At 40.8% G+C, this 27,958-nt stretch overlaps 3 protein-coding genes, 1 non-coding gene and 1 pseudogene across 6 annotated transcripts; 2 read left to right on the top strand and 3 right to left on the bottom strand.

Moving 5' to 3' along the window:
* Nucleotides 1-278: 278 nt before the first annotated feature.
* Nucleotides 279-2,810, bottom strand: MGAT2 (alpha-1,6-mannosyl-glycoprotein 2-beta-N-acetylglucosaminyltransferase). Its single transcript, XM_090270094.1, has one exon. The coding sequence runs from the start codon at nt 2,298-2,300 to the stop codon at nt 960-962; it is 1,341 nt and encodes a 446-aa protein (XP_090126220.1). The 5' UTR covers nt 2,301-2,810; the 3' UTR covers nt 279-959.
* Nucleotides 2,811-2,921: 111 nt separating this feature from the next.
* On the top strand, nt 2,922-4,057 carry LOC150015754 (large ribosomal subunit protein eL42). The gene is made up of 2 exons (XM_090270095.1): nt 2,922-2,992; nt 3,623-4,057. The coding sequence occupies exon 2, from the start codon at nt 3,640-3,642 to the stop codon at nt 3,958-3,960; it is 321 nt and encodes a 106-aa protein (XP_090126221.1). The 5' UTR covers nt 2,922-2,992; nt 3,623-3,639; the 3' UTR covers nt 3,961-4,057.
* Nucleotides 4,058-5,796: 1,739 nt separating this feature from the next.
* On the bottom strand, nt 5,797-17,635 carry LRR1 (leucine rich repeat protein 1). Of its 3 annotated transcripts, none has more exons than XM_090270097.1 (4): nt 17,157-17,635; nt 13,696-13,794; nt 10,764-11,485; nt 5,797-6,243 (listed from the first exon to the last, which is right to left on the bottom strand). In XM_090270097.1, the coding sequence occupies exons 1-4, from the start codon at nt 17,502-17,504 to the stop codon at nt 6,003-6,005; spliced, it is 1,410 nt and encodes a 469-aa protein (XP_090126223.1). In that variant the 5' UTR covers nt 17,505-17,635; the 3' UTR covers nt 5,797-6,002. The 3 variants fall into 3 exon arrangements, with proteins under 3 accessions (XP_090126223.1, XP_090126222.1, XP_090126224.1); XM_090270096.1 differs by having other exon boundaries at nt 13,696-13,797; XM_090270098.1 differs by lacking the exon at nt 10,764-11,485 and having other exon boundaries at nt 6,011-6,243; nt 17,157-17,632.
* Nucleotides 17,636-20,819: 3,184 nt separating this feature from the next.
* On the bottom strand, nt 20,820-21,645 carry LOC150015756 (glyceraldehyde-3-phosphate dehydrogenase pseudogene; annotated as a pseudogene).
* A 4,259-nt stretch (nt 21,646-25,904) lies between these two features.
* On the top strand, nt 25,905-26,095 carry LOC150015757 (U2 spliceosomal RNA). Its single transcript, XR_016510243.1, has one exon. It is a non-coding gene; the product is annotated as a U2 spliceosomal RNA (small nuclear RNA).
* Nucleotides 26,096-27,958: the final 1,863 nt, after the last annotated feature.

The raw sequence follows: 27,958 nt of genomic DNA on the forward strand, positions 1-27,958 counted from the left end.
TGTATTATTTCTGGCTGTATTTCACTTACACAGCAGCTTTTATTTATTGTTCATTATCTATGCCTGGCTAATCTGAAAGCCTGTTTCTTCCAAAGGGAATGCATTGTCAAGAGCTGGGTTTTCTTTATTGCAAACTCAGTTATATACTATAATGTACAAATAGTAAATATGAAGGTGTAATGCTAATTTTAAAACCTCTAGAATGCCTTTACTGAATTTTGGTGTAAAGAGCAAACAAAATTCTGCAAAATGATTAAGAACCTCTTTATGCAAAAATGATTATTTTATTTTGGCAGCATTAAAAGAAAAAAAAAAGAACAAAACCACTGTATTTCTACATTGAGGTGAAAACTGTTAAAATTTTATCAAATACATTCCAAAAGAAAGTGTGTTCTATGAAGATTCGAAAGCACAGGCAAATCTTAACACAATAACATAAGAATCTGTAATACTGAAATTGACTTTGACAGGGTGTTTAACAAACATTTGAATTATAAAACCAGTGAAGCAATCCTTTCCTACTAATTGTGTGGAGAGTGAAACTGGGCTTGTTCCATTAATACTAAACAATTTCATTGTAATACTTTTTACTGCTATAAGAATTTAAAATAAATTTTGCTGTACTTAAAATAAGTTTTGAAAGTGGAAACATGTACAAAGTTCCAGGTATAAAGATTAACAGATGCAATTTAAATAAAATTTCTCTTCTCCCACAGTAATGATTACCTTTAGCAGATACAGACTAAGTTTTAAAACCCAACTCCCAAAATGAAAACTTGTGTTTTAAATCTTAATCAGACATAAAGGAAAAAAATTACTATAACTGGACATCTTTTACAAGGATTTTTTTTTGTATTAAAGCAGAAATAAGTTCCTAAACTCTTTTATTCAACTGTCCTGTCGGGATAAATATCAAAAATAGAAGACTGTCACGTTTGCTTTTGTAATTATGACTTTTTTCACTGCAGTCTTCTATAACTTTTACAGAGTTCATGGTCTCTAATATCTCCCCACCCTCCGTTTTTCCTAGGTGGGGAAATGGCTGCCATGAACTTCTCACTGATACTTAGAGTTTCTGGAAACATGTACTGTTTGTTACTATTTAAGAGTGACTCAATTTGGGCACTCTGGGTTGATGGTCTACAGGTTTTCTTGTGGTGCATACCACAGTCTCCAGCATGAAAAATCCTAGGTACCTGAGGAACCAGCACTTTCCAGAATTTTGGAAGACAAGATACAGTCAAATATTGAAGAGTCCAGTCCCAGTTATAATCATCGTAAGTACAGAAAGTGTCTGTGCAGTCGATCAGCTTCTGATATGCATCCCGGGTCAAGACTAGACCCATATTGTGCTCTGTGGATTTCCAAGTTTTCACATCTACCTTGTCAGCAATGCCAGAGAAACTTCGACTGGCAGTGTAAGTTCCCAGGGAAAGAACATCACACTCAGGACACTCTTGCTGCTTTAATTTCCACATCTTTTTGAAGACATGGTAAAAGTCTGGGGCTAAGTAGTGATCCTCCTCTAGGAAGAGTATGAGGCCAGCATAGTCTCGAAGAACTTTGACCCTTTCCCACACAAAATGCAGCTTCCACCACCAATGGTGTTTGGTTTGGGAGAACGTGGCCTCTCTATAATGACCAAAGGAGTCAGGATACTCAGCATTAATGCATCCCATCTTCAAAGCTGCGGTCTTCTCCATATCTCTGGGGCAATCTCTAGGGTCACTGCCCGGAAACTCGTTGGGATACAACTGAATGCTGAAAGGAAAGAACACCTGCAGAACCGGACAGAAATCCACCCCAGCGATCAGCTGATTGATCTCAGCAGACCAGAAGTCATGGCTAAAGATGACGAGGACGTTGTCAATGCCCTGGGCTTTTCGAAGTGAGTCCAGCAGCAGTTTGAGGTAATCGGGCCGGTTATGTACCTGGACCACCAGCACCAGCTCTTGGGGGGCCCAAGAGCCGGCCTTATCTACATTCCTCAGCGTCTGGTCAAAGTTCAGCTGGTACACGAGGGACCTGTACCGCAGCGTCAGGTTGTCCGCCTCGGGCTGCGGAGCCGCCGCGACCAGCGGGGCTGCCGACTCGTTGGAGACCCGGCGGATACCCACAGACACGGGAGGATGGTCCCCGCCCCGGCCACCCGCAGTACGCACGGGCTCGGCGTCCAGCAGCGGCGGGCCGAGGGCCTCGTTCTTCCTTTGTCGCCCATTGCTGCTCCAGAGAACGAAGCCGCAGGCGGCCACCACGAGCGTCAGGATCAGCACCTTCCGCTTGTAGATGCGGAACCTCATCGTCTCCAGGGCAGGGAGCGCGGACAGCGGGGTACGGAAAGGAACTAGCGGCTTCTGCAGGGAAGGGGCTGGCGGGCGGCGGTCGTAGCCTTGGCCTGTAGCAGTCGGAACTGGCCCCCACGGCTGCCCTCGCTAACTCATCCCGGGCCCCAGGACTCCTGGGGCCCGAAGGCTCTCAGCTTCACCGTGCCGCCGGGGCGCCACACATCTTCGCCCGACAGCAGCAGCTCGGGCAGCGGCCACGCCGCTAGGAGCCGGGGCTCGGCGTCGCCTCGGTCCTCTCCATTCAGCACGAGTCTCGGAAGAAGCTCCGCTGCGGCCCCACCGTACCCCTGCTTCGTTACCTGCGCCTCCAGCGGCCCTGCATCCTCTGCACTCTCATCTTTACGCGGGACCCAGACAGCCAAGACCAAGCGACGCAGCCTCGCCCCACTCCGGCGGCGAACGCTCTGACTACCCGCGACTGGGCCGGTGAGCGCCGGGGCCCTCGGGCCCACACCCCTCTGGCCCGCCCCTTGGGCCGTTGGTTGGCGATTCCACAACTCGTGCTGAGGTGCCCGACCGCCGCTGTCCGCTGCCTATTGGTCCGTGGCCCTGTCGCTCAAGGCTCGGTTCCTACTTCCGCTCCTTTCCTCCATTTCCTGTTAGGCGCGAGCGGAGCGCGGCGAGCGGTGTGGACGCTGAGTATCCCGGTAAGCTAAGATGGGAACTGTAGGGGACCCACGGGAGCCCCCAGTGCGTAGAACTCGGGGATGGAGTAGGCCCTGGTAAGAAAGGGAGGGCGAGACCCGCCGCTTTGGTTGGGTAGAGTTCGAGAACGGGCTTCTGCCTCCGCAGAGGGACTCAGGCATGGCGCTACTGGGCTGCGAGGCACATGTTAAGGACACGTCAGCCTTCGGGGCGGCTGAGGAATGACGGTGCACGGTGATTCGGAGGGGAAAAATGAAACCAGACTTGTGCGGTTCTCGCAGAAGAAACGGGGACAGGACGTAGGAGTAGCTACTCCATCGCGCAGGGAACAGGGCATGCCCAGATCTAGAACATGGAGGAAGAGGGTGCGGGGAGGAGTCGAAACAAACTCTAGCCTTGGCCCTTTCTGCGAAAGAAAATTAAACATCACTACGCTTTTCTTTCGAGCAGCCACCTTAAATTAAGCCCCCACTTTGTACAGGGAACTCTGCCGCTCATGCTGTTTTCGACTCTAGAAATGCTCCAATGATTTAAGCATTCCAAAAAGGAATGCACATGCATGCGCGTTTACTCATGGAAAATGAGTAGTTGGTGGATTTATACATTACTGATTGTTATTTTCCTATGTGTAGACAGCTTTGCTGCAAAGATGGTCAATGTGCCTAAAACCCGAAGGACCTTCTGTAAGAAGTGTGGAAAGCATCAGCCTCACAAAGTGACCCAGTATAAGAAGGGCAAGGATTCTCTGTACGCCCAGGGGAAAAGGCGCTATGATCGGAAGCAGAGTGGCTATGGTGGGCAGACAAAGCCGATATTCCGGAAGAAGGCTAAAACCACAAAGAAGATTGTGCTGAGGCTTGAATGTGTTGAGCCCAACTGCAGATCCAAGAGGATGCTGGCCATTAAAAGATGCAAGCATTTTGAGCTGGGAGGAGATAAGAAGAGAAAGGGCCAAGTAATCCAGTTCTAAGCTTTGGGATTCTTCTGTTCTTTTATTTTTGAAACCAAAATGTTGAACCAGTAGAAAAGTTACCTGTATGAAAATAAATGCAATGATATTACTCATACCTTTTGTGTTTTTTTGAAATATAAATAGAACTGCATGCTTAATGTGAATTAAGTCTAGAAGGCAGTGTGAAGCCTGGACCTAAAATCCGATCTGGGTTCATGGTAACCCCCGCATAGGGTGTTTCGTGAGGATTGAGTAAAACACTTTATATAGAACACCTGGAACAAAGTAGGTACCAGATAAATCTCAGCTCTTTATTGAAGGCATGTTTGCATTATAAATCTTTTTTAAAATAAAAAACTAGAAATGAGGACTTTGCAAGAAGATAATCACAGCAATGCAAACTCCTCTGGACCAATGTCTTGTCTCAGCTCTGAAAAGAAACTGTTTTGGAGTTCATATACGTAGTTTTAATAAAAATTTTAAACAGTATCTGCTCAGTAATTGTATTTTCAGAAAAATTAAATGCCTGAAATACTTTAGGAAGCAATGGAGGTTACTTTAAGTCATTAGACATAGTCTTATATATGAGACAGCCCCCCAAATGGAATTTATAAAAAATGGTGTATTTATTCTTACATGTTTAAGCTTCAGTAACCTTCAAAGTACTCTCCATTTTATGCAATAACAACTACTATTGAGACTTTTCCACTGCTCAAAGGTCTTTGAACTTGCTGATTTTGATGTCTTTTAGTGCTGCTGCAGTTGTTTCACCTCTTCCACACTGGCAAAATGTTTCCCTCTGAGGACTTTTTCATTTGGGGAAACAAGTTGCTTGGGGTGAAGAGTGAATAGGGAGGGTGGGGCATGCTGTTTTTGGTCAAAAACTGCTCAACACTCAGCTAAGTGTGGGCAGGTGCACTCCTAAATCACACATGGTGAAATAGGCAAATAACGTTGAAAGGGTGTTTAAAAAATTCACTGAAGTCAAGGCGCACTCTCCCACGATGCTAGCTGGTACACTGAAACAGAATACTGTTCCTAGAATACTCACCTCAGGAGGGGGGAGCTCATACTACAAGGGACCTGCCCTTATACTACTAACTCCAAGCCCAAAGCAGCAATAATATATAAATGCTGGAGGGGTTTTCTCCAACTTTTACTCTTCATCCTCCTTTGTTCTGAGAAACCAGCTATGAGTTTTATTACAATGATCTAGGAGACAGTCTAATTAAAGGGCAGTGGGAATGAAACTGATTCTGTTTTATGTGATTATTTCCAAGTTTGTTACTTTTCTATTTCCTCTGCCCTAGTTCAAATTCTCATCCTTAGCTGGTGTATTGCCACCACTTTTTAAATTAAAAAAACTTAAAGAGAAAAAGAAACCTGCAAATACAGAATGTCAATAAAATGTAACAATTTTCTGCTCCTCTCACCCAACTAAAACCTTGTTCAAATGCCCCCCCCAAAACTCAAATACAAGAAAGACTATGTGATTAACATTATAAAACAATAAAAGCCATAGTCTTTCCCAAAGCAACTCCTATTTTATGCTTGGTGAATGTAAAATTCCATCTGTAGAATAATACACCTAAAAAACAAAAGGTGGTATGCCTAAAACTTACATGCAATTTCATACCAAAAAGTTTTCACTATAATTTAGACCATATTAGTTCTCCAAGGAATATGTTCTGCATACATAAACTCAATTTCTTTACTTGAATGAAAAAAAAAAGCTTGTAAGAAAATTCTATGACCAAAATGACTGGGATCACTATCTGCTTAACATTAAAAAATAACCCCAGAACCCATTCTGGAAACACTAAGCTGAAATCAACACAAAATACAATCAACTGATAAAAGTTAACCCCACAATAAAATTAATTATGTTTAATGAAATTAAGATTTTAGTTAAATTATTGCAAATGTTAAAAGAGTGACACATTCTTCCCCTCAAGCATGTATACAAAAAAGCTTCCCTTTCTCCAATTTAACTCTTAAACCATAAATGAATCCCAGACTGATCTGTAAGTAAATGGAATTTCTTTTTGTGGTATCATCTGTTATTTGAACATATCACAGGAATTTACGTAACAGGACAGAGAACAGAAGTAAGAGTTAACAGGTGCTTCAGTGCCTCCCATATTATCTACTAAGACCACAGTGTGAGCAACAGAGTGTAGATTCATGGTAGTTGTTCCCTGAATAAAAGAGCTTAGACAAAATCTTCCACAAACACAGGTTTTTGCAGTATCCAAATCTTGGCAAAGATGGAAAGGAATGATATGAGAGCCATATGGAATCCTATTGGGGAGAAAAAAAAAAAGTTAACAAATATTTTTTAAATGCTATTTTTTAATGTATTGGGATATGAATTTTGAGCACTGAATTATAACCATGAAAAAATAAAATTATTAATTAAATGACTCAGTATATTGTTTTAGCTTACAAACTGGGTAATGGGGAAAATATTCCAAAAACATGATATTCCAAACTGTGATTTATTGCAAATGGAAGAGGATCCATAACATTCCATAAAGTATCTTTTAGCCTTGCCACTTAATCGTATAACCCATTGAATAGAATGAGTCATGTGTCCTTTATATTATACTGTATGACCAGTGTAACATGGTAAGTTAAATCTGTAGCTCTGTCATATAATTCTCACGAAGGTAATGGGAGAATGAAGGAGTTCTACCTGTGAAGAAACATTTAAATAAATTCAGATACTCTCCTAGGCATCAATTATTCAAAAGGGAATTTTAAACTGTGTAAAACAAATTTATAATATGTAATTTAGGGCATTAGTTTTACTTTACTCGCTAAGCAAGTAAGACTGCCCTCACCTTGCTTAAATCATTCACCTTCCTGCTTAAAACTTGGTGTCCAATGCAATTAAAAACAAGTCTAAGTACTTGGCCTCATCTACACAAAACTAAGAGACAGTCTCTTGAGATTGCCTGCCCACTGCCCAAGTCCTTCCCTCTAAACACAACCACGCTCCAGGCACTTAGTGTCCTATATACAACTGTTTCTATAGTCCCTAGCACAGGTTGGCACAAAATTGGTGTTTAGATCTTTTTCAACAAATAAGTAAACCCAACTCTTATTTAAACTGGAGTTTAAAATCCTTTTTAAAAAGTCTGAAAAGATATACATCAAATCAAAAATAGTGGTTTACTTTTTGTAAGGGATTTGGAATTGACCTTGTTTGCAATTTTTCATTTTTTTACTTGTACCAATTCATTACTTGTATAAATAATATGTTTTTAAAAACATTTATTTGTTTTTAAAGAGATGGGAAGGGTGAAAGGGAAAGAAACATCTATGTGTGAGAGAAACATCAATGCGTGGTTGCCTCTCGCATGCCCCCAGCTGGGGACCTGGCCCACAACCCAGGCATGTGCCCTGACTCAGAATTGAACTGGAGACCTTTCTGTTTACAGGTCAGCACTCAATTCACTGAGCCACACCACAGGGCAGTAACAATTTTTAAGAAACTGCACACAGAGGTGTCTACCACATATTTACATTAATCTCTAAGGAAACAGGTAATATTTAAATACTGTGACATAATTTAAATTTCCATATATTTTTCTAATAGGCCATATCTTTATATTTATGACTAGCAGTTAAAACAATGTACCAACAGATATATAACAGGTATTATTCTCATAGCTTTAAGTTTATATTCTTTTTAAAAGAAGGCTGAAAACTTGCAAAAATTATACTTTAGTAAAGGTTAGTGAAACATGCAAAATTGATTTTAGTAAAAATATTAATAGAGATCAAGTTTAAAAAACAATATAAATCCTACCATACTAAATAATTCAGCACTAACAAATTATTTTTCTGCCCTATTACAGCATACTGTTTTTAAAAAATTATATTTTGTTTATGCTGTTACAGTTGTCCCAATTTTTCCCCTTTGATCCCCCAACTCCCACAGGCAATCCCCACACTGTTGTCCATGTCAATGGGTCCTGCATGTTTTTTGACTACTCTATTCCCTATTGTGCACTTTACATCCCCATGACTATTCTGTAACTACCAATTTGTACTTCTTAATTCCTTCACTTTTTTTGCCCATCTCTCCTACCCACATCCCATCTGACAACCATCAAAATGTTCTCTGTATCTATGCTTCTGTTTTGCTTGTCTGTTTTTTAGATTCAATTATTGATAGTTATGTATTTATTGCCATTTTATTGTTCATATTTTTTATCTTCTTCTTTTTAAAGAAGACTCTTTAACATTTCATGTAATACTGGTTTGGTGATGATGAACTCCTTGACAGGAAGTCTACATCACATTTTGATTATTTTGTCCTTCCAATTCTTCACTTTTCCATGGTGGATGTCAGTCTGTATTTTTTTTTTTTTTTTAATCACCTAGCATTGGTTATAGTCTTTTAAAAAATTAGAAATCATTTGTAATATTTCTCACTTGGACATAATTTTCAAACTTGAATTATCTCAGAGAAAGCCTAGAATGAGCTCAGGAGCAACTCATTACCAAAAGATATCATTTAGAGTTCCCTCAAATAAGTGGTCTTAACCCTGAATCATCAATATCACCTCTGGAAATTAAAAAACATGTAACACATTAGGGGCTCATCTCTGGCAACTCTGAACTAGTTGGTCTGAGGTAGGATCTAAGCACCCATATTTCTCATCTATATTATTTAAAAGCTTCTCCACAGCTAATGATAACACTGATTTTTAATTGCCAGATAAAAGCAAATTACATGTATTTATTATATGTAAATGTTAAATACTTATTGAGACCTATTATAAGCCATGTATTATCATTTAGCTAGTAATTTTTAATTCCTAATTAAGAATCAATGCCTTAAAGCAGTGGTTCTCAAAGTGTGGTCCCTGACCAACAGTATTAGCATCTCCTTAGAACTTGTTAGATGCAATTTTTTCAACCCCATTCCAAATTTAAGTGAATAAGAATCCAGCAATCTGCTTTAATAACTTTATTTCAATAAGTGTGACTCTGATGCACTCTTAAATTTTAAGAATCACTGTCTTAAGAACAATAGTGAATCCTTAGTTACTTTTAGAGCCTTAGTATGATTCAGGATTAGCAGCCTCATCCTCACCAGAAAGCTTGTTTGAAATGCAGGATCTCTACCCTAGACCTCTGAACAATCTGCTAACAAGACTCCCAGATAATCTGAAAGCACATTGAAGTTTGAGAAGCACTGATGTGAAGTGGTGGTTCTTAATCACAGCTAGTTGTACACAGAATCACTGAGGGTTTAATATTGGGTCATACTCTCAGACAATCTGATTTAGTAAGTCTAGGGTGGGAACTAATCATCAGTTTTTTTTTAGCTTTATTTTTATTTTTTTAGAGGGAGGAAGGGAAGAAGAGAGGGAGAGAAATATTGATGTGCAATAGAGACACCAATCAGCTGCCTCTGTGTGCCCGCAACTGGGGACCCAAACCGCAACCCAGGCATACACCCACTGGGAATCAAACCCATGACCCTTGGTTCGCAGGCTGGTGCTCAATCCACACCAGCTAGGGCCATCAGAATTTTTAACAGTCCCTCAGATAATTTCGAAAGTGAGGTAAAAGTATGAGAACTACGCTTTAAAATAAAAATACTTAAGCTAGGGATAATGAAGAGGGAGGATTGGATTGGATTTCAGTGTGGTCCATGAACATTATAAAGTTGCATGCAAAATTCTGTGTCTGTACTCGTGTGCATTTTTCTAGGTCCACCATTTTGATCAGTTGTTTTTATTTTTAAAGAGCCTCTATCCCACCAAAAAAAAAAAAAAAAGGTTAATCTCTTCTTTGAAATATGGTCTTGCTACTACTTTATAGGCACTCAATAATGAAAGAAGCATGAACAAAACGAATACCTGGAGTTCAGTGTCTCCTGAAACCAACTTCAGTTAGTGCACAAAGACAAAGGGAAGAGAACCAACAGCTATTGAGTCCTTCTATATGCCAAATGCTTTGGTGTTACATTAGCTCAAGATCTTCACAGCTCTGTTCCTGTTTCACAGATGAGAACACTGAATCAAAGCAGTAAATAACTTGCTAAAGCCAGACTAAGGGGGGAAGCCAGGAATCCAATCCAAATCTGAGTCCAAAGACATACTTTAAAAAGAACTCCTGGCATAGTGTGTAAAGCGCATTAGAACTACCCAAAGGACTTACTAACACAGATAACTAGTCCTCACCCTCAGAGTTTCTGTTTCAGTAGCTCTGGGATGGAGTTCAAGAACTTGCATCTCTTTACAAGTTCCTAGGTGACCCTGATGCCGCTCGTCAGGAGACCAGAGTTTGAAAAGCAATGCCATTCCTTCATTCAGGTATTTATTAGGTACCTGATATATGGCAAGAGCAGGGGGTATCACATCTTAGACACCAGGGAAATAGTGGAGAATAAGACAAAGTCCATGCCTTCACAGATCTTAGTCTAGTGGGGAAAACTGACAGAAAATGTTGAAAAAAATGTAATGCCAGGTAATACATCCTATGAGCAAAAGAAAAACAAAAACAAAAACACAAAAAAAGCCATATAAGGTGGTGAGGGATACAACTTTAGAGAGGGTATTAAGAAAAGACCTCCCTGGGGTGCCTCTTGGGCAGGAAACTCAATGAAGCCAGAAGGTGAGCTATGCGACTTCCTGGAGGAAAAGCATTCCAGAGGTAAGGAGCTGCAAAAAGGACACCATAGCAAGGGGTCAGATTACACACAGCATCTTAAGCTATCGTTAAAGACTTATTATTAGTCTGAGGATGAGAACACTAGCATGCTATCAAAAGTACCACATTTTATGACATTAAAGTCTTACCTATTATATAATATGGTTCGTGCAGAAGATTCCAACAAAGTTAATGGTGTTTGTAGCATTATAACTGGAAGAACTTCTGGCTGTTCAAAAGTATTTCCAAAAAGATCCAAATATTCAAGGGATAAATTTTTAAATTCACAAGGCAAAAATGGAAGCTTATTTCGAGCTGCTGACAAAAATCGCAGGTTTGTCAATTGTCCTATCTTGAAAGGAAATCGAATCAATTCATTATCATCAAGTTTTAAATTTGTAAGTTCTTGAAGCTGGCAAAACTGCACAGGGAGTGCCTTTATTTTGTTCTTACTGAGATCCAAACTCCGAAGTGATTTCTGGAGTGTAGATTGACACAATGCTACACTAAATGACTCCAAGTGATTGTCATTTAGGTTAAGTTCTTGTAGGTGGATGAGGTCTCCAATTGCAGCTGGAAGCTTTTTTATATGGTTGTGACTCAAGTCTAATTTCTTAAGGTTTTTTAGGCAAAGCATACGCATATCAACTCGGACAAGACCACAATAAGAAGCCTGAAGATATTCCAGGTAATACGGGAAGTTCTTGCTTAAAGGATAGTCCTTTTTGGATAAGATAACCATCTTAGTTTTAAATTTTTCAAATTCTGAAGTCTTCACTGGTGCGAGGGATGAAAGTGGTGTCTCAACATTACAGCCTCTATGAGCCAGCCTCACAGCTGAAAGGAAACTCTTTAAACTGCTGGAACTGGCCTGAATAAATAAAAGTTGTATGATTATAAATTTTATTTTAGATAATGTATGCATGCTAATTCATCCTATAACAAATTCTGTAAAGAGTTACATATGCAAATAATATAATCATTTATTGAAAATGACTGTAAAAAATAAATTTAGTATTTTATTTGACTAAATTTCAATACAGATACAAAAAATGTTAAAAGGTTTTTTTTTTTAAAGATTTTATTTGCGTATTTACTTTCAGAGAGAGGGGAGGGAAGGGAGAAAGAGAGGGAGAGAAACATACTGTGTGGTTGCCTCTCACACACCTCCAACTGGGGATCTGGCCCACACCCCAGGCATGTACCCTGACTGGGAATCGAACTGGTGACCCTTTGGTTCGCAGGCCAGCACTCAATCCACTCAGCCACACATCCAAGGGCTAAAAGTTTTTTTTTTTTTTTAATGTTGATATATTCTAAATAAAACTGTTCAAAGGAGGAACCATAAGAGTATAAAATAAGAAGGCATGAAAAGATTCCACCTGAGATTTGGGTTTAACATGAACTCACCCAAATCTCCGGTGCCTCTGAGATAGGCTGAGACAGCCTTGTGCACTGTAAAATGTTCAGGGGTGCCACTCATAAAGATTTGGAATTGTGAAAAGCCATGGCCCTGTCAAAAGTAGGGCTAAATGGCACTGTCAACAGTGCCAGAAAACATCAAAAGCAAGTGAGTTTGCTTCCAGCTGAACGGAGAAATCACTAATCAAGTGGTATGTGAAGTAAGTCATCAATAAAAATGACTAATACTTGGAAGGATACTTTAGGAGTTTCCTAAAGCTTGCACGTGAAAGAATAGTGAACTTTCATCAAGTGTGGGAAATGAAGTATGTGATCCTATTTGGTTGGAATGTGGGAGCTTTGAAGAGTAAAAGATTAGAAATACAGTATGGGGATAGATTATATATGAGCTTGATGTCAAGGTAAGGAAGATAGAATGATCGGGTTGTGGGAAATCACTGAAGAATTTTGACCATGGGAATTACATAGGAGCTAAGCATTATTTTGGCAGCAGTACATACTGTGAAGTGGAGTAAGGAAAATCTGGAGATCTGGATCAAGTAGGTCCAATAGAGCATACCAACTTACAGCCTAGGGAGTTACACACAAGGGTTGAGCTATGGGAGTGGAAGGCAGGTGTGGCAGAAAACTGGAATAAAGCCTTTTATTTGGGGGATTTAAAAAAAGGTTGCCAGAGATAGGAGACAAAGGAATGGCTGCAAAAACCAAAGGTAAATCAGGATAATACCCAATCACGGATGCCAAGAAAGGAAAGTTTTATTAAGAAGTGGTCACCAGTGTCAAATTCTACAGAGCTCAAAAAAGATGAGAAAAAAAATGGCAATGTGATTGGCAAATAGAAAGGAAATCACTGACCTTTCAGGCAGTGTTTTGAATACACCAGTGAAAGTAAAGGTCAAAAGAGATCATAAAGTGGAAGCAATGAATTTAGCCTGTCTTTCCAGAAATGTTTTTCAGTTTTTTAATTGGTAAGAGCTCAGCTTGATTTTAGGAAGAAGGAAATAGTTAGTGGAAAGACAGGCTGAACATCAAGAAAAAATGAAAAAATCACAAACCAGGAGGAGGCAGGACTAAATTATTCCATTCAATACAAATACTTCAAAAAGCTGTTAAACTTTTATGTTTGCAAAACACTTTGCTTGGGGTTAAGGGTAATCCAAGGTTGAACAGGACAGTACTCCTACTCTCTAGGAAGGGGGAGAACAAATAAGGAGAGATAGAGCAAAGAAAACTTTTTTTTTATTCTAAAGGTTTATTTTAAAAAATAATTACAGTAAATAAAATACTCCCAAACAAGGTTCTAATTGCACTGTATTTCTTTTACACTAAACTTAGATTTGTAACATGTAATTCTGCTGGCAAAATGCAGATCTGTGTCACCTGCCTTAAGAGTTCCAGTGTAAGAACACCTAAGGCTCCATTTTGGGCACAGAAGGAAACCTAGCTTTCCTCCCCATCTTGGGCAGCTTTACCAAGGCTGATGCTGCCCTTTTGGAGCTATACAAACACTCCTGGGCAGCTACCGTCACTTCTTCAAACACATCTGCAGGTCTGTCCCTATTCAGCTATGTGGGGTATCAGGATGCTCAAATAGCCTCTTATTTAAAACAAACAAAAAACAGTCAACCAACCTACCCACTAATGTTTTTAATATCATACCTTACTTAGACAGATATCCACAGGAGGCTCCTTTAACCGAACAGTGGCTTTCCCCTCATCCACAAATTTGGTGAAGAATTGCTCGATGTTCTCCTTTAGCTGCTTAAAACCAATGGACAAAAAAAGAACAAAACTAAGTATTATTTAATAGAATGTGTCAGTCACTTTGCCAGGCTTTGGTTTGTCTTTTAGTCCTTAAGGCGTGTTTTGTGGTTTTATGTTTCCAAGTTTTCTGTTTGGCTGGGTTTGTTTTCAGCGCTTGAGTAGCTAGCTACATTTCTTACGTACCTTCTGGTAGATATTATTTTTCTATCTGCCCAGTTAACACTTTCCACTTCTGAGAACAGAATTTTCTTCTTCTATGTGGCTGCAGTGAGTTGCCAATAGTAGTTACTTGTCTTTTTAATTTCAGTCCATTAGCCTGGGGTGGGCATGCCTCCCACAAGATTACAAACTCCGTGAAAGCAGGAATCTTGTCTGTTCATTCTTGTACCCCCAGAGCCAAACAATGACTGACACATAACATTTTAATGACTGATGTTGCTTCTGCTTTAGACTTCAACAACAATTTATCGAGAAGCCATTACGTACCAGGTTAACTATGATGGGGGAATGGGACAATAGTGGTGGTAAGTAAGACCAGCATGGTAATCACACACGGTTGCCAATCTGATGAGAAAGTCATTAAAGTAATTATAAGCATAACAACTATTAAGACAAGAAGTACAGGCTGACATAAAACCTTGTATAGCAAAGAAATCTTATTTGGTCTTGGGATATGAAGGTGGCCTTAAAGGTGAGAACTAAAGGATTAGGACATGTTGGCAAGTGAACTACAAGAGAGGACAGCATAGCAATAAAAGGGAACAATGTGTGCGAAGCCTTGAAAGCGAGAGAGCTTGGCAGCTGTGAGGAGCTGAAAGTTCATTATGACTGAAGGATCCAGAGAAAAGAGGTAAGTGAGCCTGAAGAGGTAAACAAAGATTGGATGGTGGAAGTTCGTAAACCATATTAAGAATTTGGGATTTTATCCTAAGAACAATGATATCCACTGCCTGACTTTAAGCTGGGAACATAGTTAGATCTACATTTTTCCAAGTTTCCTTTAACCACAGTGTAAGAATGGACTTTGGGGGAGGGGAGAGTAGGATGGGGAAGGACAACAGTAGAGGTAGACAGATCCTTTAGGAAACTAGCCAGGCAAGGAATAACGATGGTTTAGACTACAGCAGGGGTAGATGAAAATTTGAAAGATACCTAGGAGGTGAAATTTAAAGAATTCAATAATATATTAGGTGCTTAGAGGCAAAGGCTTTAAGGTTTCAGGATGGGGCAGAACACTACTTAATAAGTTGCAGAACACTGTCAGAAAAGCAGGTTTAGGGGTGATAAGGACAATTAACTTTTAGGTATTTAAAGTTGAAATGCTGCAATACATCCAAGTGAAGATTTCCAGTAGATAGCAGATTCAAGTGAGAACTTAAGAGATTTACACATTTGTCTGGAAAAGATGGAAAATGTTTCTCACTGCTCTTCTAAGATCTGTTCCCTCTGATGACCACCAATCTGCTGCCCTTCACCAACATATCATGCAGATATAGAAAGTCAGATGTGAGTCGTGACTATTTACATAAAGCTAAATGTTCAGCATTTTTTAAAGTGAAAAAATAAGATATGAAAAAAGTGTGACAGTGGCATGGAACATCACACATACAACTCGAAGATATGGTTGTTCTCCCTTATCCAAAGGGAAGACCCCCAGTGGAAGCCTGGAACCACAGAAAATGGCAAACTATACATACTGTGTTTTTTCCTATGCACACCTATCTATGAAAAAGTTTAAATTCTAAATTAGGAACAGTAAGAGATTAAAAAAAGGGAGAAGACCGGCTAAAGATATAGATTTGGAAATCAGACAGATGAGAGCTGAAGTCATGGGACATAAAAGTAGGGCGAAGAAAGAAGCCCAAGGTACTTTCCATATCTGGCACTAATTCCTGCTCTTCAAGGCCCAGGACCAACACCAACACCACCTTAATTCATCCAACAAATGTTTACAAAGCAACTACGATTTTCCAAGCCCCGTGGCACCACCTCTTCTACAAAACTTTCTAATGCTCCTGTAATCAGAATTCCTCTTGTTGTTGGTACTATACTTCTTAACTTCCACTTTTATTACAGCACTTATCAGAGCCTCTCTTGTATTCTAAGTAGTGGCTTCTGTTTCTCCCTTTCTAGCCTCAGGAGAGTGACTACATCAAGTTTATCTCCCAGTTTCTAGCACTGCACCTTGTGCACAATTAGGTCTTCAACTAGCAGTTACAATAAAATTTTGATTAGCATTACCACCTGCAATTGACTATTGGTGCAGTAGGAGTTTTAAGAGGGACATCATCACAGACTTTTTAAACAGGCAGTACCTGAGCTGGGCATGAAAGAGACAGGTTTGCTGGGAAGACAGGAGAGGAGAAAAGGTAACTCCAATTCTAGTTACGAGTTTTCTTTTGTCGCCTAATAGTTTTGTAACCTTTACAGTGCTGGGCGACTTCAATTTGAAAAACTATGAGTTGATTCCATCAACAGGGGAAAACTATTTAGACTTTCAACTCTCACATGAAACACTAGGTGTCTCTGAATGAGATGGTAATGCCCCCTTTCCTCAACTAAGTACTGTATTCACTGTGCAGTACAACATTGTGAAGGAAATAATGCCAGAAATTGCATAAAATCCAGTCAAGAGTCAGATGCAAGGGTGGGCAAAGTGCCCACTCAACTTTATTTATAGACACAGAGTAGTCCACTCATTTTGACAGAATAACAGTGCCTGGTAATGAGGGGAAAATACTTCATAAAACCTGTGCTTTAACAATTCTATTTCAAATGAAAAAAATACAATTAAAGAAATAAAAATTCTTTCGCAACTTCCAACGGCATCTAAAGTTTACCACTGCTACAAGAGTAAGAAAAGCCGTGGATCTAAGAAATCAGGTCTTAGGAAATTACACATTTAAAAAAAAAAAAAAAGGAGATTCAGTAACCAATAATTTTAATAGAATATCAAGATGTAGCCCCAAGCGTTACTGCTTTACTACTGTACTAATTTGGTCTAGTGACCTTAGATACTATTCATCAGCCCTTAAAGCCTTAAAAAAAAAAAAAAAAAAAGCTACCGAAAATTCTGTGGGAGAAACACAACTTACTGAACAAAAGTAGTTATTTTACTGTCCCCCCAAACTGGATGGCTAGTGTCAATTCGAAGTCGCAGGAATAAGCAAGAAAACTAAGCACAGGAGCACTCTCAAAAGCTCTCTCCAAACTTCGGGCCCTTGGGAAAAGCCCCGAAAACCGGTGTGGTTGTGGGACTCGGGGGGGCGGGCGCTCACGAACCCCCAGGACGAGCTCCAGCCCCGGGAACGGCCGGGGGCTCCAGGCCCGAGGCGGTGCCCGCTCGCTCCAAGTACCTCATAGCGGGTCCCGCGCTTGTCCTTCAGGGTGGAGAGAAGCAAGCAGGCGGGGTTCGGACCGCCGCGCTCGTCCCGGGCCCAAGGCCGCAACTGACACTGGGGAGCCTGCTGACAGAGGCTCAACACCGCGCGGATGCCCTTGCCCCGGTTCCTCAGCCCCAAGGCTGGCAAATGCCGACTGACCACCTCGACCTCGCAGTGCAGCTTCATCTCCTCGGGCCGGCGGCAAGAAGCTGCAGAACTGCGCTTTGAAACTTCCCGGTTCCCGCCGGGCCGCGCCGCCGCCGGGGTCCTCGAGCACGCGGACTGTCCGCGGATCTGCCTGTCTGCTCCTTGGGCCAACATCTCGGGCTTTCTCAGTCCAGTGGCTCTATGAATCCTGAGAGAGCAGGGGGTGCCGTCTCCTCCCTCGCAGGGTCGAGTCTGCACTGTGGCTGCGAGCCGGCAGAGCGCGGACACCGACAGCCTGAGGACCCAGCTAGCGCCACCCGAAACAAGGGATTGGTGAGGGCGCAAGGTCTTTTCTCCCAACCGCATGCCGCTGCGCTGTAGTGGTTGTTATTGTTTAGGGCGGAGCTCATTTCGGGTGCTGACGCCTAACCCATTACTCGCACGGTTTGGGCCACTGAGTTTGCCGAGGGAAGGCAGGTATTCCTCTTTTAAAGGGGAAGTCTCCTTTCTTACATAGCTTCGGCATTTGGGACATTACCAGTTGCCCAATGCCAGGTAGGGCGCAGCGTATCCTGCCCCTGTAGGGCTGGTATTTTGTTTTGCTCCCCTAACACCGGAGGAAAAAGGCAACGCCTGTCACATCAGAACACAGTTGACTTTGCAACTTATATTGAACAAATTCCCACTTTGCGACTGTGAGGGATTTGGATGGATTGACTGGCTTAAATGCGTGTGAGACTTGGAAAGAACGACAGTCCACCCCAGATGCTCTTCGGAGTCCTTACTTTGGCACCAGAAAGGGACCTGGTGGAAGCGGGTCTGCCCTAACAGGAATGTGTAGGCCCTTGACTTCCTGCAGGAAAGAATTAAAGACAGGATTCCAGGAGATTTTGAGTGTGTTTATTAAAGCTTGGGACTGTGAAACAAAGGAAGGGCTTAGGATAGAAGAAGCAAGATCATAGTAACAGGTGAGCCTAGCGCTGGGTGGGTAGCTCAGTTGGTTAGAGCCTCATTCCCATATGCCAAGGTTGCAGGTTCCAGCTCTTATCAGGGCACATACAAGAATCAATCAGTCAGTGCATCAATAGGTCCATGTTTCTTTCTCTCCCTTCTTCCCTCTAAAATCAATTTAGAAAAAAAAAAAAAAGTGAGCCTAGGCTACACTCCCTAGACTCAGGAAAGGAAGCCACGATAACAGAAGTGAGGCTGGGCTGCCTAGTCTCACTGGGAAGTAAAAGTCACAATGACACTAGTGAGCCAAGGTGGGGCTGCTTTGGGCTCACTGAAAAGTTAGGCAACAGATGAGCCCTTAGAGTTTAGGAGACAGTAAAATTATATGCCTGGGGAAATGGAGGCATGGGCATGCTCAAGGGAAAGCTTGTGCTGGGTCCTTTGCCTTGAGGGTTTTTATCTATTTTCTGTAGGTGGGGATTTTTAGGAGAGGACTTGAGCAGAATATTCATAAGCTTTTCAGGTGTGTTTTCAATATTATGCATCAATAAGCATAGAGTAGGGTTTGGGATCATTTTCTGGTCAGCTTCATCTCTATCTTGGATATGTCTGGCTCTGCTTTTTTGTTGTTCCGTTTTTTGTTTGTTTTGTTATTTATTCCTCTAACTTTATCTGTTTTTAGGTTTGGCTGGCACTAATGGTACTACTGGATCTCTGTTATCTGTCTGCTTAACTAGGGTGATATAAGCTACTCACTCCCTGGTTGGGGAGGAGAGATGCAAACCATCTGCTCCTAAATGTCTCTAGTTAAGGAGGATAGGGTCTTGTGGTTTGCTGGCTGTTAATTGCTCAGCTATTCTTTTAACTTATGTCTCCATTTCCCTCATTCCATTTGCCAGGGAATTTTCTTAGCTTCTTACTAACCTGCCTCAATTCCATTTATTAAAGAAGGGCCAAGCCCTACCTTGGTGGGCAAGGGAGGCCCCTGGGACATGCATTTTAAGGAGGCACTCACTCCCAGCGGTCATCGTCTTTACTCCTTAAGTATGCACCCTTGGTGTTTCCCTCTCCACACTCTGTCCTGGCCTCATATTAAGTCTTACATTTCATCTGAGCTGTATCTTTGCAAATGTGAATGACATCCAGAAATGCTGGTTTGCAATACAACTATGACAATTTATCCTGTGGCACCTGAGAAAGATGATACCTACTAAGAAGGGCTCCTGGTGGCTAACTGCTCAAACTTAAAAACAGAGTCTAGTGGCAATTTCTCTGCAGGAGCCTCTAACACAAACTGCACTTAAGGGAGAAGAAAGAAGCCTTCACTGAACTGCCTGCCTGCATTGTTTCTGCTGTCTGAGCCAGCCCTTGTAGAGGAATTATTGGAATTCTGTTTCAGTCAAAAGGACTGAGACTTACCCTGTCCAATCAGATCTGCTATCTTCCCATCAGTATCTTCATCAACCAATCAGAGTGGCTGTCTTTGACCAAACAGGACAGATTGCCTTTTGGACCAATCAAGCTGTGAGGATTGGAGTCCTTATTTTACTTAAGGATGGACCAATCAAAGACCAAGGATGGGGACTTCTGTCTATATAAGCCAGCTCCTGCCTGGCTGGGCAAGCGCACACTTTCCCTTTTCCACTAAAGACTGAATTGCCCCTACCAGGGCTGGCACACCCAAGATGTCTCACCAGAGCAAAGCAGAGAAGAACAGAGCTGTCTACCCTAAGAGGGACCTGGTCCCAGGGCTCCCTCACCGTAGGGCCTCGCCTGGAATATTTCTAACAGCTGTGCTATTTACACTCCAGCTGTGCCACAATTGAGCTGTTCGCACTGAATAAAGCTTCCTTTTTCACAGCACCTCAAACTGGGGATTCCTGATGGTGTTGAAGCCAAGGACCATCTGTTGACACTAGCTGGCACTGCACACTGACTGGACATGGAAATACACAAGGAATATTAAACTGGGCTACAGGGTTGACAGAGGGAACCAAAGAACATCTAGATTTGTTTTCATGTCAAATTGGCTCCTGTTCTTCCTGGACAACATACTACCCTCTTTCCCTTTTCCCTGTTCTGTTCACGCTAATTAACCCTTTTAATTTTTCAAAACCCAGTTCAGTTTCCACTAAGCTTTCTTTAACACCTTGATCTTCTCTTTTGGAGTGGGGAAATCCAACTGCACTTAAAATTACCTTTAATTCTTTTTATTTCTTTAGGTTTGCGGTGTGTACCAGGCATTCAACAGATAATTAACTGACTGGCTTTTTCCTTCATTCGTGCTCATAAGAAACTTTACTCCCTTGGTTTTGTGGCTCATTTGGGTTTAAGCTAGTAAAATTATAGTCATATCATACTCTTTTTTTTTTTTGGCGGGTACGGTGAACTTAATTGATGGTGCATGACAAGATAGGGCTCCCTAAGCCCCTCCCCTCTTTAGGGGGTCTAGGATAGCAACTAGAGGTCAGGAGATTCTCGGTATGTTGGTGGATTGGTTTGGGGCAAAGATTCCCCAGCACCTGAGGGCCTCTCTTCCTGTTGCTGGGGCTGGTGGTCCAGGGGGCTCTTACTCCTTGGTGGCCATGTGGACCATAAGGTCCACCACCCTGTTGCTGTAGCTAAATTCATTGTCATACCAGGAAATGAGCTTGACAAAGTGGTCATTGAGGGCAATGCCAGCCCCAGCATCAAAGGCGAGGAGTGGGTGTCACTGTTAAAGTCGCAGGAGACAACCTGGTCCTCAGTATAGCCCAGGATACACTTGAGGGGGGCCCTCTGATGCCTGCTTCACTACCTTCTTGATGTCATCATATTTGGCAGCTTTCTCCAGGCGACAGGTCAGATCCACAACCGACACATTGGGGGTGGGGACACGGAAAGCCATACCAGTGAGCTTCCCATTCAGCTCAGGGATGATCTGGGCAGCCCCTTGACCATCACGCCGCAGCTTCCCAGAGTGGCCATCCATGGTCTTCTGGGTGGTAGTGATGGCATGGACTGTGGTCATGAGCCCCTCCACGATACCAAAGTTATCATGGATGACCTTGGCCAGGGAAGCCGAGCAGTTGGTGGTGCAGGAGGCATTTCTGACAATCCTCATGGAGTTGTCATACTTGTCTTGGTTTACACCCATCACAAACATGGGGGCATCGGCAGAAGGGGCAGAGATGATGATCCTCTTGGCTCCACCCTTCAAGTGAGCCCCAGCCTTCTCCATGGTAGTGAAGACCCCAGTGGACTCCACAACATATTCAGCACCAGCATCATCCCATTTGGTGTTGGTGGGATCTTGCTCCTGGAAGATGGTGATGAACTTGACTGTGCCTTTGAACTTGCCATGAGTAAAATCATACTGGAACATGTAGACCGTGTAGTTGAGGTCAATGAAGGGGTCATTGTTGGGGATAATATCCACTTTGCCAGGGTAAAAAGCAGCCCTGGTGACCAGGCGCCCAATACAGCCAAATCCGTTCACTCCAGCCTTCACCGTCGTGTTTCAGGGTTGAGGCTGGCACTGCACAGGAAGACACAGCAGTTTGTTTAACTGGAGAAGCAGAGAACCCATATCATATTCTTAAAAAGCAAGGTCACAATCTATGGACACATTATATGGCCAACATGTCGGCTGTACCACATTGGGACTAGATCTTGGAGTTAGTTTTTTTAATGGTAAACTTGATATAAAATAAAACTAAAATTGTTAACAAATATGTACCCTAGCATTAGAGCTCTATAGTGCTTTCTTGAGCCTGTTGACGCTCCTTGATCATGTTTTATAGGTTGTGTTTCCACTATGATTTCCTAAATAATACCCAGCTTTCCATTCTTGGTACAGCCATGTCAGTTAAGAGCTGCATTACTTGTCTTCAGAACTGTTCCTCAACTTACCAGGTCTTCTTATTTCAATGCATTTATTCATTCATTTAATGTTTATGGTGTTCTTGCTATGTGACAGGATCTATGATAGATGTTTAGATGGCAAAGATGAGTTGACAGTGTTTAGGAGAGACAAGTAAACCAACAATTATACAAAAACAGAAAAATGTTAGATGGGGACATGAGAGTAGTATAAAGTAGCCAGATGATGAAAAGAATTTGTTGCTAAACCAAGGCCTTTGAACACCATTGAGATCAAAATCTTCAAGCAGAGGATAAAACTCAGACCTGTTTAGGAAAGGTTACTGTAGTCAGTGAAGAGTTTACTTTGGAGGTGGAGGAAGTCCAGAGGGAGTTATCAGGTAGCCAGTGCAATAATCCGACACCTACACTACTGCCAAAATAAATTTTTAAAGAGGCCTCCTATGATAGAATTCTAAACTTTTGGAGCTGAAGCATAGTTTACAGGTATTCAATTCTCTCAATTTACACAAGGGGAACAGAGGCTGAAAAGAGTAAAGGAACTTGCTCATGACCCCATAGATAGTGTTAGAACAAATAGCGCTAGAACTCATGTCTCATATGCTGTACTTAATCCTTCCTAAAAACTTTCATGGATTTCCACTATTTGCCATTTAATTAAATATTGATGCCCAGAGATTTGTCTCATTCCTTTAGAATCCAGGTCCTATTACGTAGCTGGACAAAACTCCCCAGGGCAGTCTCTGTGGTTTTAAGTTCCTGCTTAGCACCTACTACTTAGAATTCCCTAAAGCCTAGCTCTGCATTTTAAAACATATGGTATTTCATCTAGCACTTTTGAGTGTTCATGGCAAGAAGAATCTTATCCAAAATATTGCTGTATGATTACTTATTTAATGCCTGTCTTTACCTCTATACTGTAAGCTTCCTGGGGACAGGTTCTGAGTCACTACTGTTATACTCAAGGCCTAGTGTAGTGTTTACATTTAGTAAGTGCTCAATGGATATTTGTAGAAAGAATGAGTAAAGTGAATAAAATGGTTCTGAGATCAATTCCATAAATATTTTGAACATTCATATATAATAATTTGGGCTCAGAGATATGAACTCATTTAAAAGAAAAAGAACAAACAAGAAGCAATTAGTCACCCTTGAACAATCTGTTCACCTATCTTAATATTCAAGTAGTTTTTAATGTTTCTTCTGGTCTTGTAAGTTGTTCTGCAAGGTAACTCCTATTTTGATTCTCAAATTCTTTTCACAATCATTTGGAATTGTACATACAAATTTTCATAGTTTAAAGGCCTGCATCTCTCTTGAATTATCTTCAATTTCAGAACCTTTAGGAATGGATTAATGCTTTTTTTCTAAACTTTAAAAAATCTGTTTTCAGTGTTCCAGTTAAGATTGAGGCATAGGTAAACACACTTTGCCTCTTAGCACAACTACAGAAAAAATTACAACTAGACCACAAAACAAATATCACCAAGAACCGTCAGAAAATCTAGCTGTACAGAACTCTAACAACCAAGGATTTAAAGAAGCCACATTCATCCAGATGGGTAATAGGGGCAGAGACACGGGGAGAGGTGGAGATGTGTAAAGAGGCACAGAACCATGGAGTTACACGGAGAGGCAGTGGAACAGGTGGTCCCACATTCACATGTGGTGAAAAAAAAAAAAATCAGGGGGGCATACCTCGGGAACAAGGGATCCCAGCCCCTTCCAGACAACCAGCAGCTCAGGGTTCCAGCACCAGGAGGATAAGTCCCCATAACTTTTGTCTATAAGAACCAGTGGGGGTTGGGGCAGTGAAAGAAACTTCCAGCTTCTCAGGAGGCTCCCATTTAAGGGCCCGCACAGACTTAGGACTTATGCAGACCCACCCCCTCCTGGATTCAGCACCAAGTCAATAGTTTCAAGGGCACAAGTGGTATACCGGGAGAAAGTGAAGTGACTGAAAACAGGGCAAGTGCTGGGAGACAACTTTCTCCCGGGAAGACCTCCAGAAGCCAGGCATTGGCATTGTCCCCTCTCTTAGCCCTCCCTCACACAGAGCCACAGAGCAGTGAAACAGGTTTCCTGGCCCTGGTGAACACCTAAGACTCTGCCCTACACAATGTACAGGTATGCTCTTCTACAATAGGCCACACTACTAAGGGAGTCAAAGCAGCTCTACCTAATATACGAATACAGGGAGGCTGCCAAATTGAGGAGTCAAAGAAATATGGCCCAAATTAAAGAACAGAACAAAACTCCAGAAGAAGAGCTAAACAAAATGCAGATAACCAACCTATCAGATGCAGAGTTCAAAACACTGATTATCAGGATGCTCAAAGACCTCACTGAGTATGGTAACAGCACAAAAAAGACCCAGGCAGAAATGAAGGTTACATGAAGTGAAATAAAGAAAAATATTAAGGGTACCAACAGTAGAGGGGATGGAGCTGAGAATCAAATAAATGATTTGGAACATAAGAAAAAAGCATTCAATCAGAACAGCAAGAAGAAAAAAGAATTCAAAAAAAACCCCCCAAGGATAGACTAAGGAGCCTTTGGACATCTCAAAATGTACCATCATCTAAATCATAGGGATGCCAGAAGGAGAAGAGAAAAAGCAAGAAATTGAAAACTTATTTAAAAAAATAATGCAGGTAAACTTCCTTAACTTGGCAAAAGAAATAGACATACAAATTCAGGAAGCACAGAGAGTCCCAAACAAGCCAGACCCAAAAAGGATCACACCAAGACACGTCATAATTAAAACGCCAAAAGTTCAAGATAAAGAGAGAATCTTAAAAGCAGCAAGAGAAAAGTGGAGAGTTACCCACAAAGGGGTGCTTATAAGACTGTCAACTGATTTCTCAAAAGAAACTTTGCAGGCAAGAAGGGACTGGCAAGAGGTATTCAAAGTGATGAAAAGCAAGGACCTACAACCGAGATTACTCTATCCAGCAAAGCTATCATTTAGAATGGAAGGGCAGATAAAGTGCTTCCCAGACAAGGTAAAACTAAAGGAGTTCATCATCACCAAGCCATTATTACATGAAATGTTAAAGGCATTTATTTAAGAAGAAGAATATCAAAACTATGAACATTAAAATAGCAACAAATTTAGAGCTATCAATAACTGAATCTAAAAAACAAAGTAGGCAAACAACCAGAACAGGAACAGAATTATAGATATGGAGATCATTTGGAGGGTTATCAGCTGGGAAGTGTAAGGGGATAAAGGAAAATTGCAGGAATTAAGCATAAATTGGTTGGTACAAAATAGACAGGGGGATGTGAAGAATAATATAGGAAATGGAGAGGCCAAAGAACTTATTTGCATGACCCATGGACATGAAGTAAGGGGGATTGCTGGAGGGAATTTGGCTACCAGGAAGATGGGGCAAAGGGAGGAAAATTGGGACAACTGTAATAACATAATCAATAAAAAATATTTTTAAAAACCTGTTTTGCCATAAACAAGGTCTAAAGTATATATTTTTCATGTTTGGCTATTACAATAATATGAACACTTCAGTTTCATCAGTCAGTTTTTCCAGTTGATCAGAATTAATGATTTAATTGAATATTTTTAAAAGTCCAATGTTTAATAGTCTGTATATCTATACATTTCAGGAAATATTAATATATTAATTAACTATATGCTCCTAAGTAAACCACACATACATACAAAAATATATTTTTACATTTGATCTTAGCCAAAAGGCCAAGAAGTGATTCACAAAAATATATTTTAAAAAATAAGTCTTTATTGCTTCACAGCCTTTTGGCTAAGATCAAGTGTAGTATCTGTTCTTATGAGTTTAATATCTGATATATCCTCTATCCAATGACAATATATTAAATGGATTTTTGGAGCAGGGAGATGGAATAGAAGCTTGTTCCACCCACTGTGTTAATTGATCCAGTATTGTAGTACTTCTGGGAATGGTGCAAACACACACACACACACACACAAAAGAGTAAGTCTCCAAACCAGACCTCTATTTTCTTCAGTCTTGCTGTCCAGAATAACATGTATCAGTTTTCTTTTGGGGGGTGGCTTGAAAAATATCTTATGTTTCTATATACACTTACATACATACACGTACATATGTGGACACATATAGGTATGAATGTGTCCATCTACATGTGTTTGTATTTATAATTATATATTTTTACACCTCTTTTCATTTACATAAACAGACACATGCTATACCCAATGTTTTCATAAATATAGAGATGATAAAGCATCTTAGAAGAGTATAAAAACTATGGGAGAATGTGTAGCAAAAATAGAGAATAAAGATGAATTGAAACATCCTTGGGTGAACTTTTTTATTCATAGTTAAATTATATCTACATCTATATAGTCTATCAATATAATAAAGTATGTCTAGAAAATAAAATTCTAGAAATGCAACTGCTAGGCCTAAGAATATGAGTTTTTAAATTTTTTAGATATTACTAATTTGCCCTCTATAGAAATTGAAACAATTCAAATTCATGCCCATAGAAAGTATGCTTTCCCATAATTCCTCACCAGTGTAAAACAGCAAACTTTTTTACATTTGTCCTTCTGATAGCCTGAAAATAGTAACTGTTGTTTTAGTTTGAATTTTGATGAAGATCATGTTTTCCCATTGTCAATGTAAGAAACATCCAAACCTGTAAAGAATTTTTATCAGTTTGTTCAAGCTGAACTGACAATTGCTGAGAAGCAAACTCTGTAAATGGATTGAGAAAATGCTTCGGAGAATGGCAGTTTTGCAGCTAGTATTATACATTAGAATGAAAGGAGAAGATGTTAAGGGGGTTAGATGAAATCCACTGGTGCTAGATTAAGGGGGTGGCAGAAAGCAAAGGGAGCTATCTCTGGGATTGGATAAAAAGTAAAACAAAGAGACATATACTTCATTTACATTGATGGGTACAGGGTAGTTAGCAAAACACAGCACATAGAGATGGTATTTGGACAACAAGATAACAATGAGGGGTTCTATGGTGTCCTAAAGGTAAAGATTGACCTTTGTCAAGGAAGGTACTGGCTTAGGTTGCGACTATCCATCATGATCTACTTTTAGTTAGGAATGGTTATGTTCACACTATCCTATGTGGTTACTTTCAGTCTCTGAGCTTGTAAGGCCTGTCATGCTGGTTTCCCCTGAGCTGGTAAGGTTTAGCATGTGGACCCTTTTTGGTCTACACTATGTTTATAATCCAGCCATGTATCTTTATCTGTGAATTTCTCCTTTAAATCTTCCACCCACTTTCTTAATGTGTTGCTGATCTTTACTTATGAATTTATAAATGCTTCCATGGCAACAAACAAGCCCTTTGACCTTAATATTGGTTATGCAGTTGTTTTATTTACCATGTTAGATAGGACAAGGGTCTCAAAGACTGAGTGGGTTCTTACTAAATGCTATTCTTGCTATATATTAAAATGTAGCACAGGATTTTGCAGACTGAGCTGTAAAAGAGGATGAACTTAACAGGACCTCAACCTGGTAAGTGTAGCCAACTGCGAAGAAGTCAATGTGTAATTAACTAAATAGTATATATAAGCAATGGCTAAGCCTCCCTTCCAGGAGACAGAGCTTTAGATGTGAATCCCTTGTCTCCTTTACTTGCTGCAAGTAAGTAAAACTACCTAATGACAACCATGTCTCATTATTGAATAGAAGAACCCCTTGAGTTCAGTAATAAACACAATCCCAGATTTTTTCTGTTTTTCACTTTCCTCTTTCTTTCCTTTCCTTTTTTTCTTTTCCTTCTTTCCTTTCCTTTCCTTTCTTTTCTATTCTCTTCTCTTCTTTTATTTT

Source organism: Furipterus horrens, unplaced genomic scaffold, assembly GCF_987537825.1.
Source record: "Furipterus horrens unplaced genomic scaffold, mFurHor1.1.pri manual_scaffold_3, whole genome shotgun sequence".
NCBI classification, from domain to species: domain Eukaryota; kingdom Metazoa; phylum Chordata; class Mammalia; order Chiroptera; family Furipteridae; genus Furipterus; species Furipterus horrens.

Coding starts and splice junctions, on each gene's coding strand:
- LOC150015754 (XM_090270095.1), top strand. CDS start 3,640: ATGGTCAATGTGCCTAAAACCCGAAGGACCTTCTGTAAGAAGTGTGGA.
- LRR1 (XM_090270096.1), bottom strand. CDS start 17,504: ATGTTGGCCCAAGGAGCAGACAGGCAGATCCGCGGACAGTCCGCGTGC. Junction 13,798..17,156: donor AGCGCGGGACCCGCTATGAG/GTACTTGGAGCG, acceptor ATTGGTTTTAAG/CAGCTAAAGGAGAACATCGA. Junction 11,486..13,695: donor TGGATATCTGTCTAAGTAAG/GTATGATATTAA, acceptor TTATTTATTCAG/GCCAGTTCCAGCAGTTTAAA.
- MGAT2 (XM_090270094.1), bottom strand. CDS start 2,300: ATGAGGTTCCGCATCTACAAGCGGAAGGTGCTGATCCTGACGCTCGTG.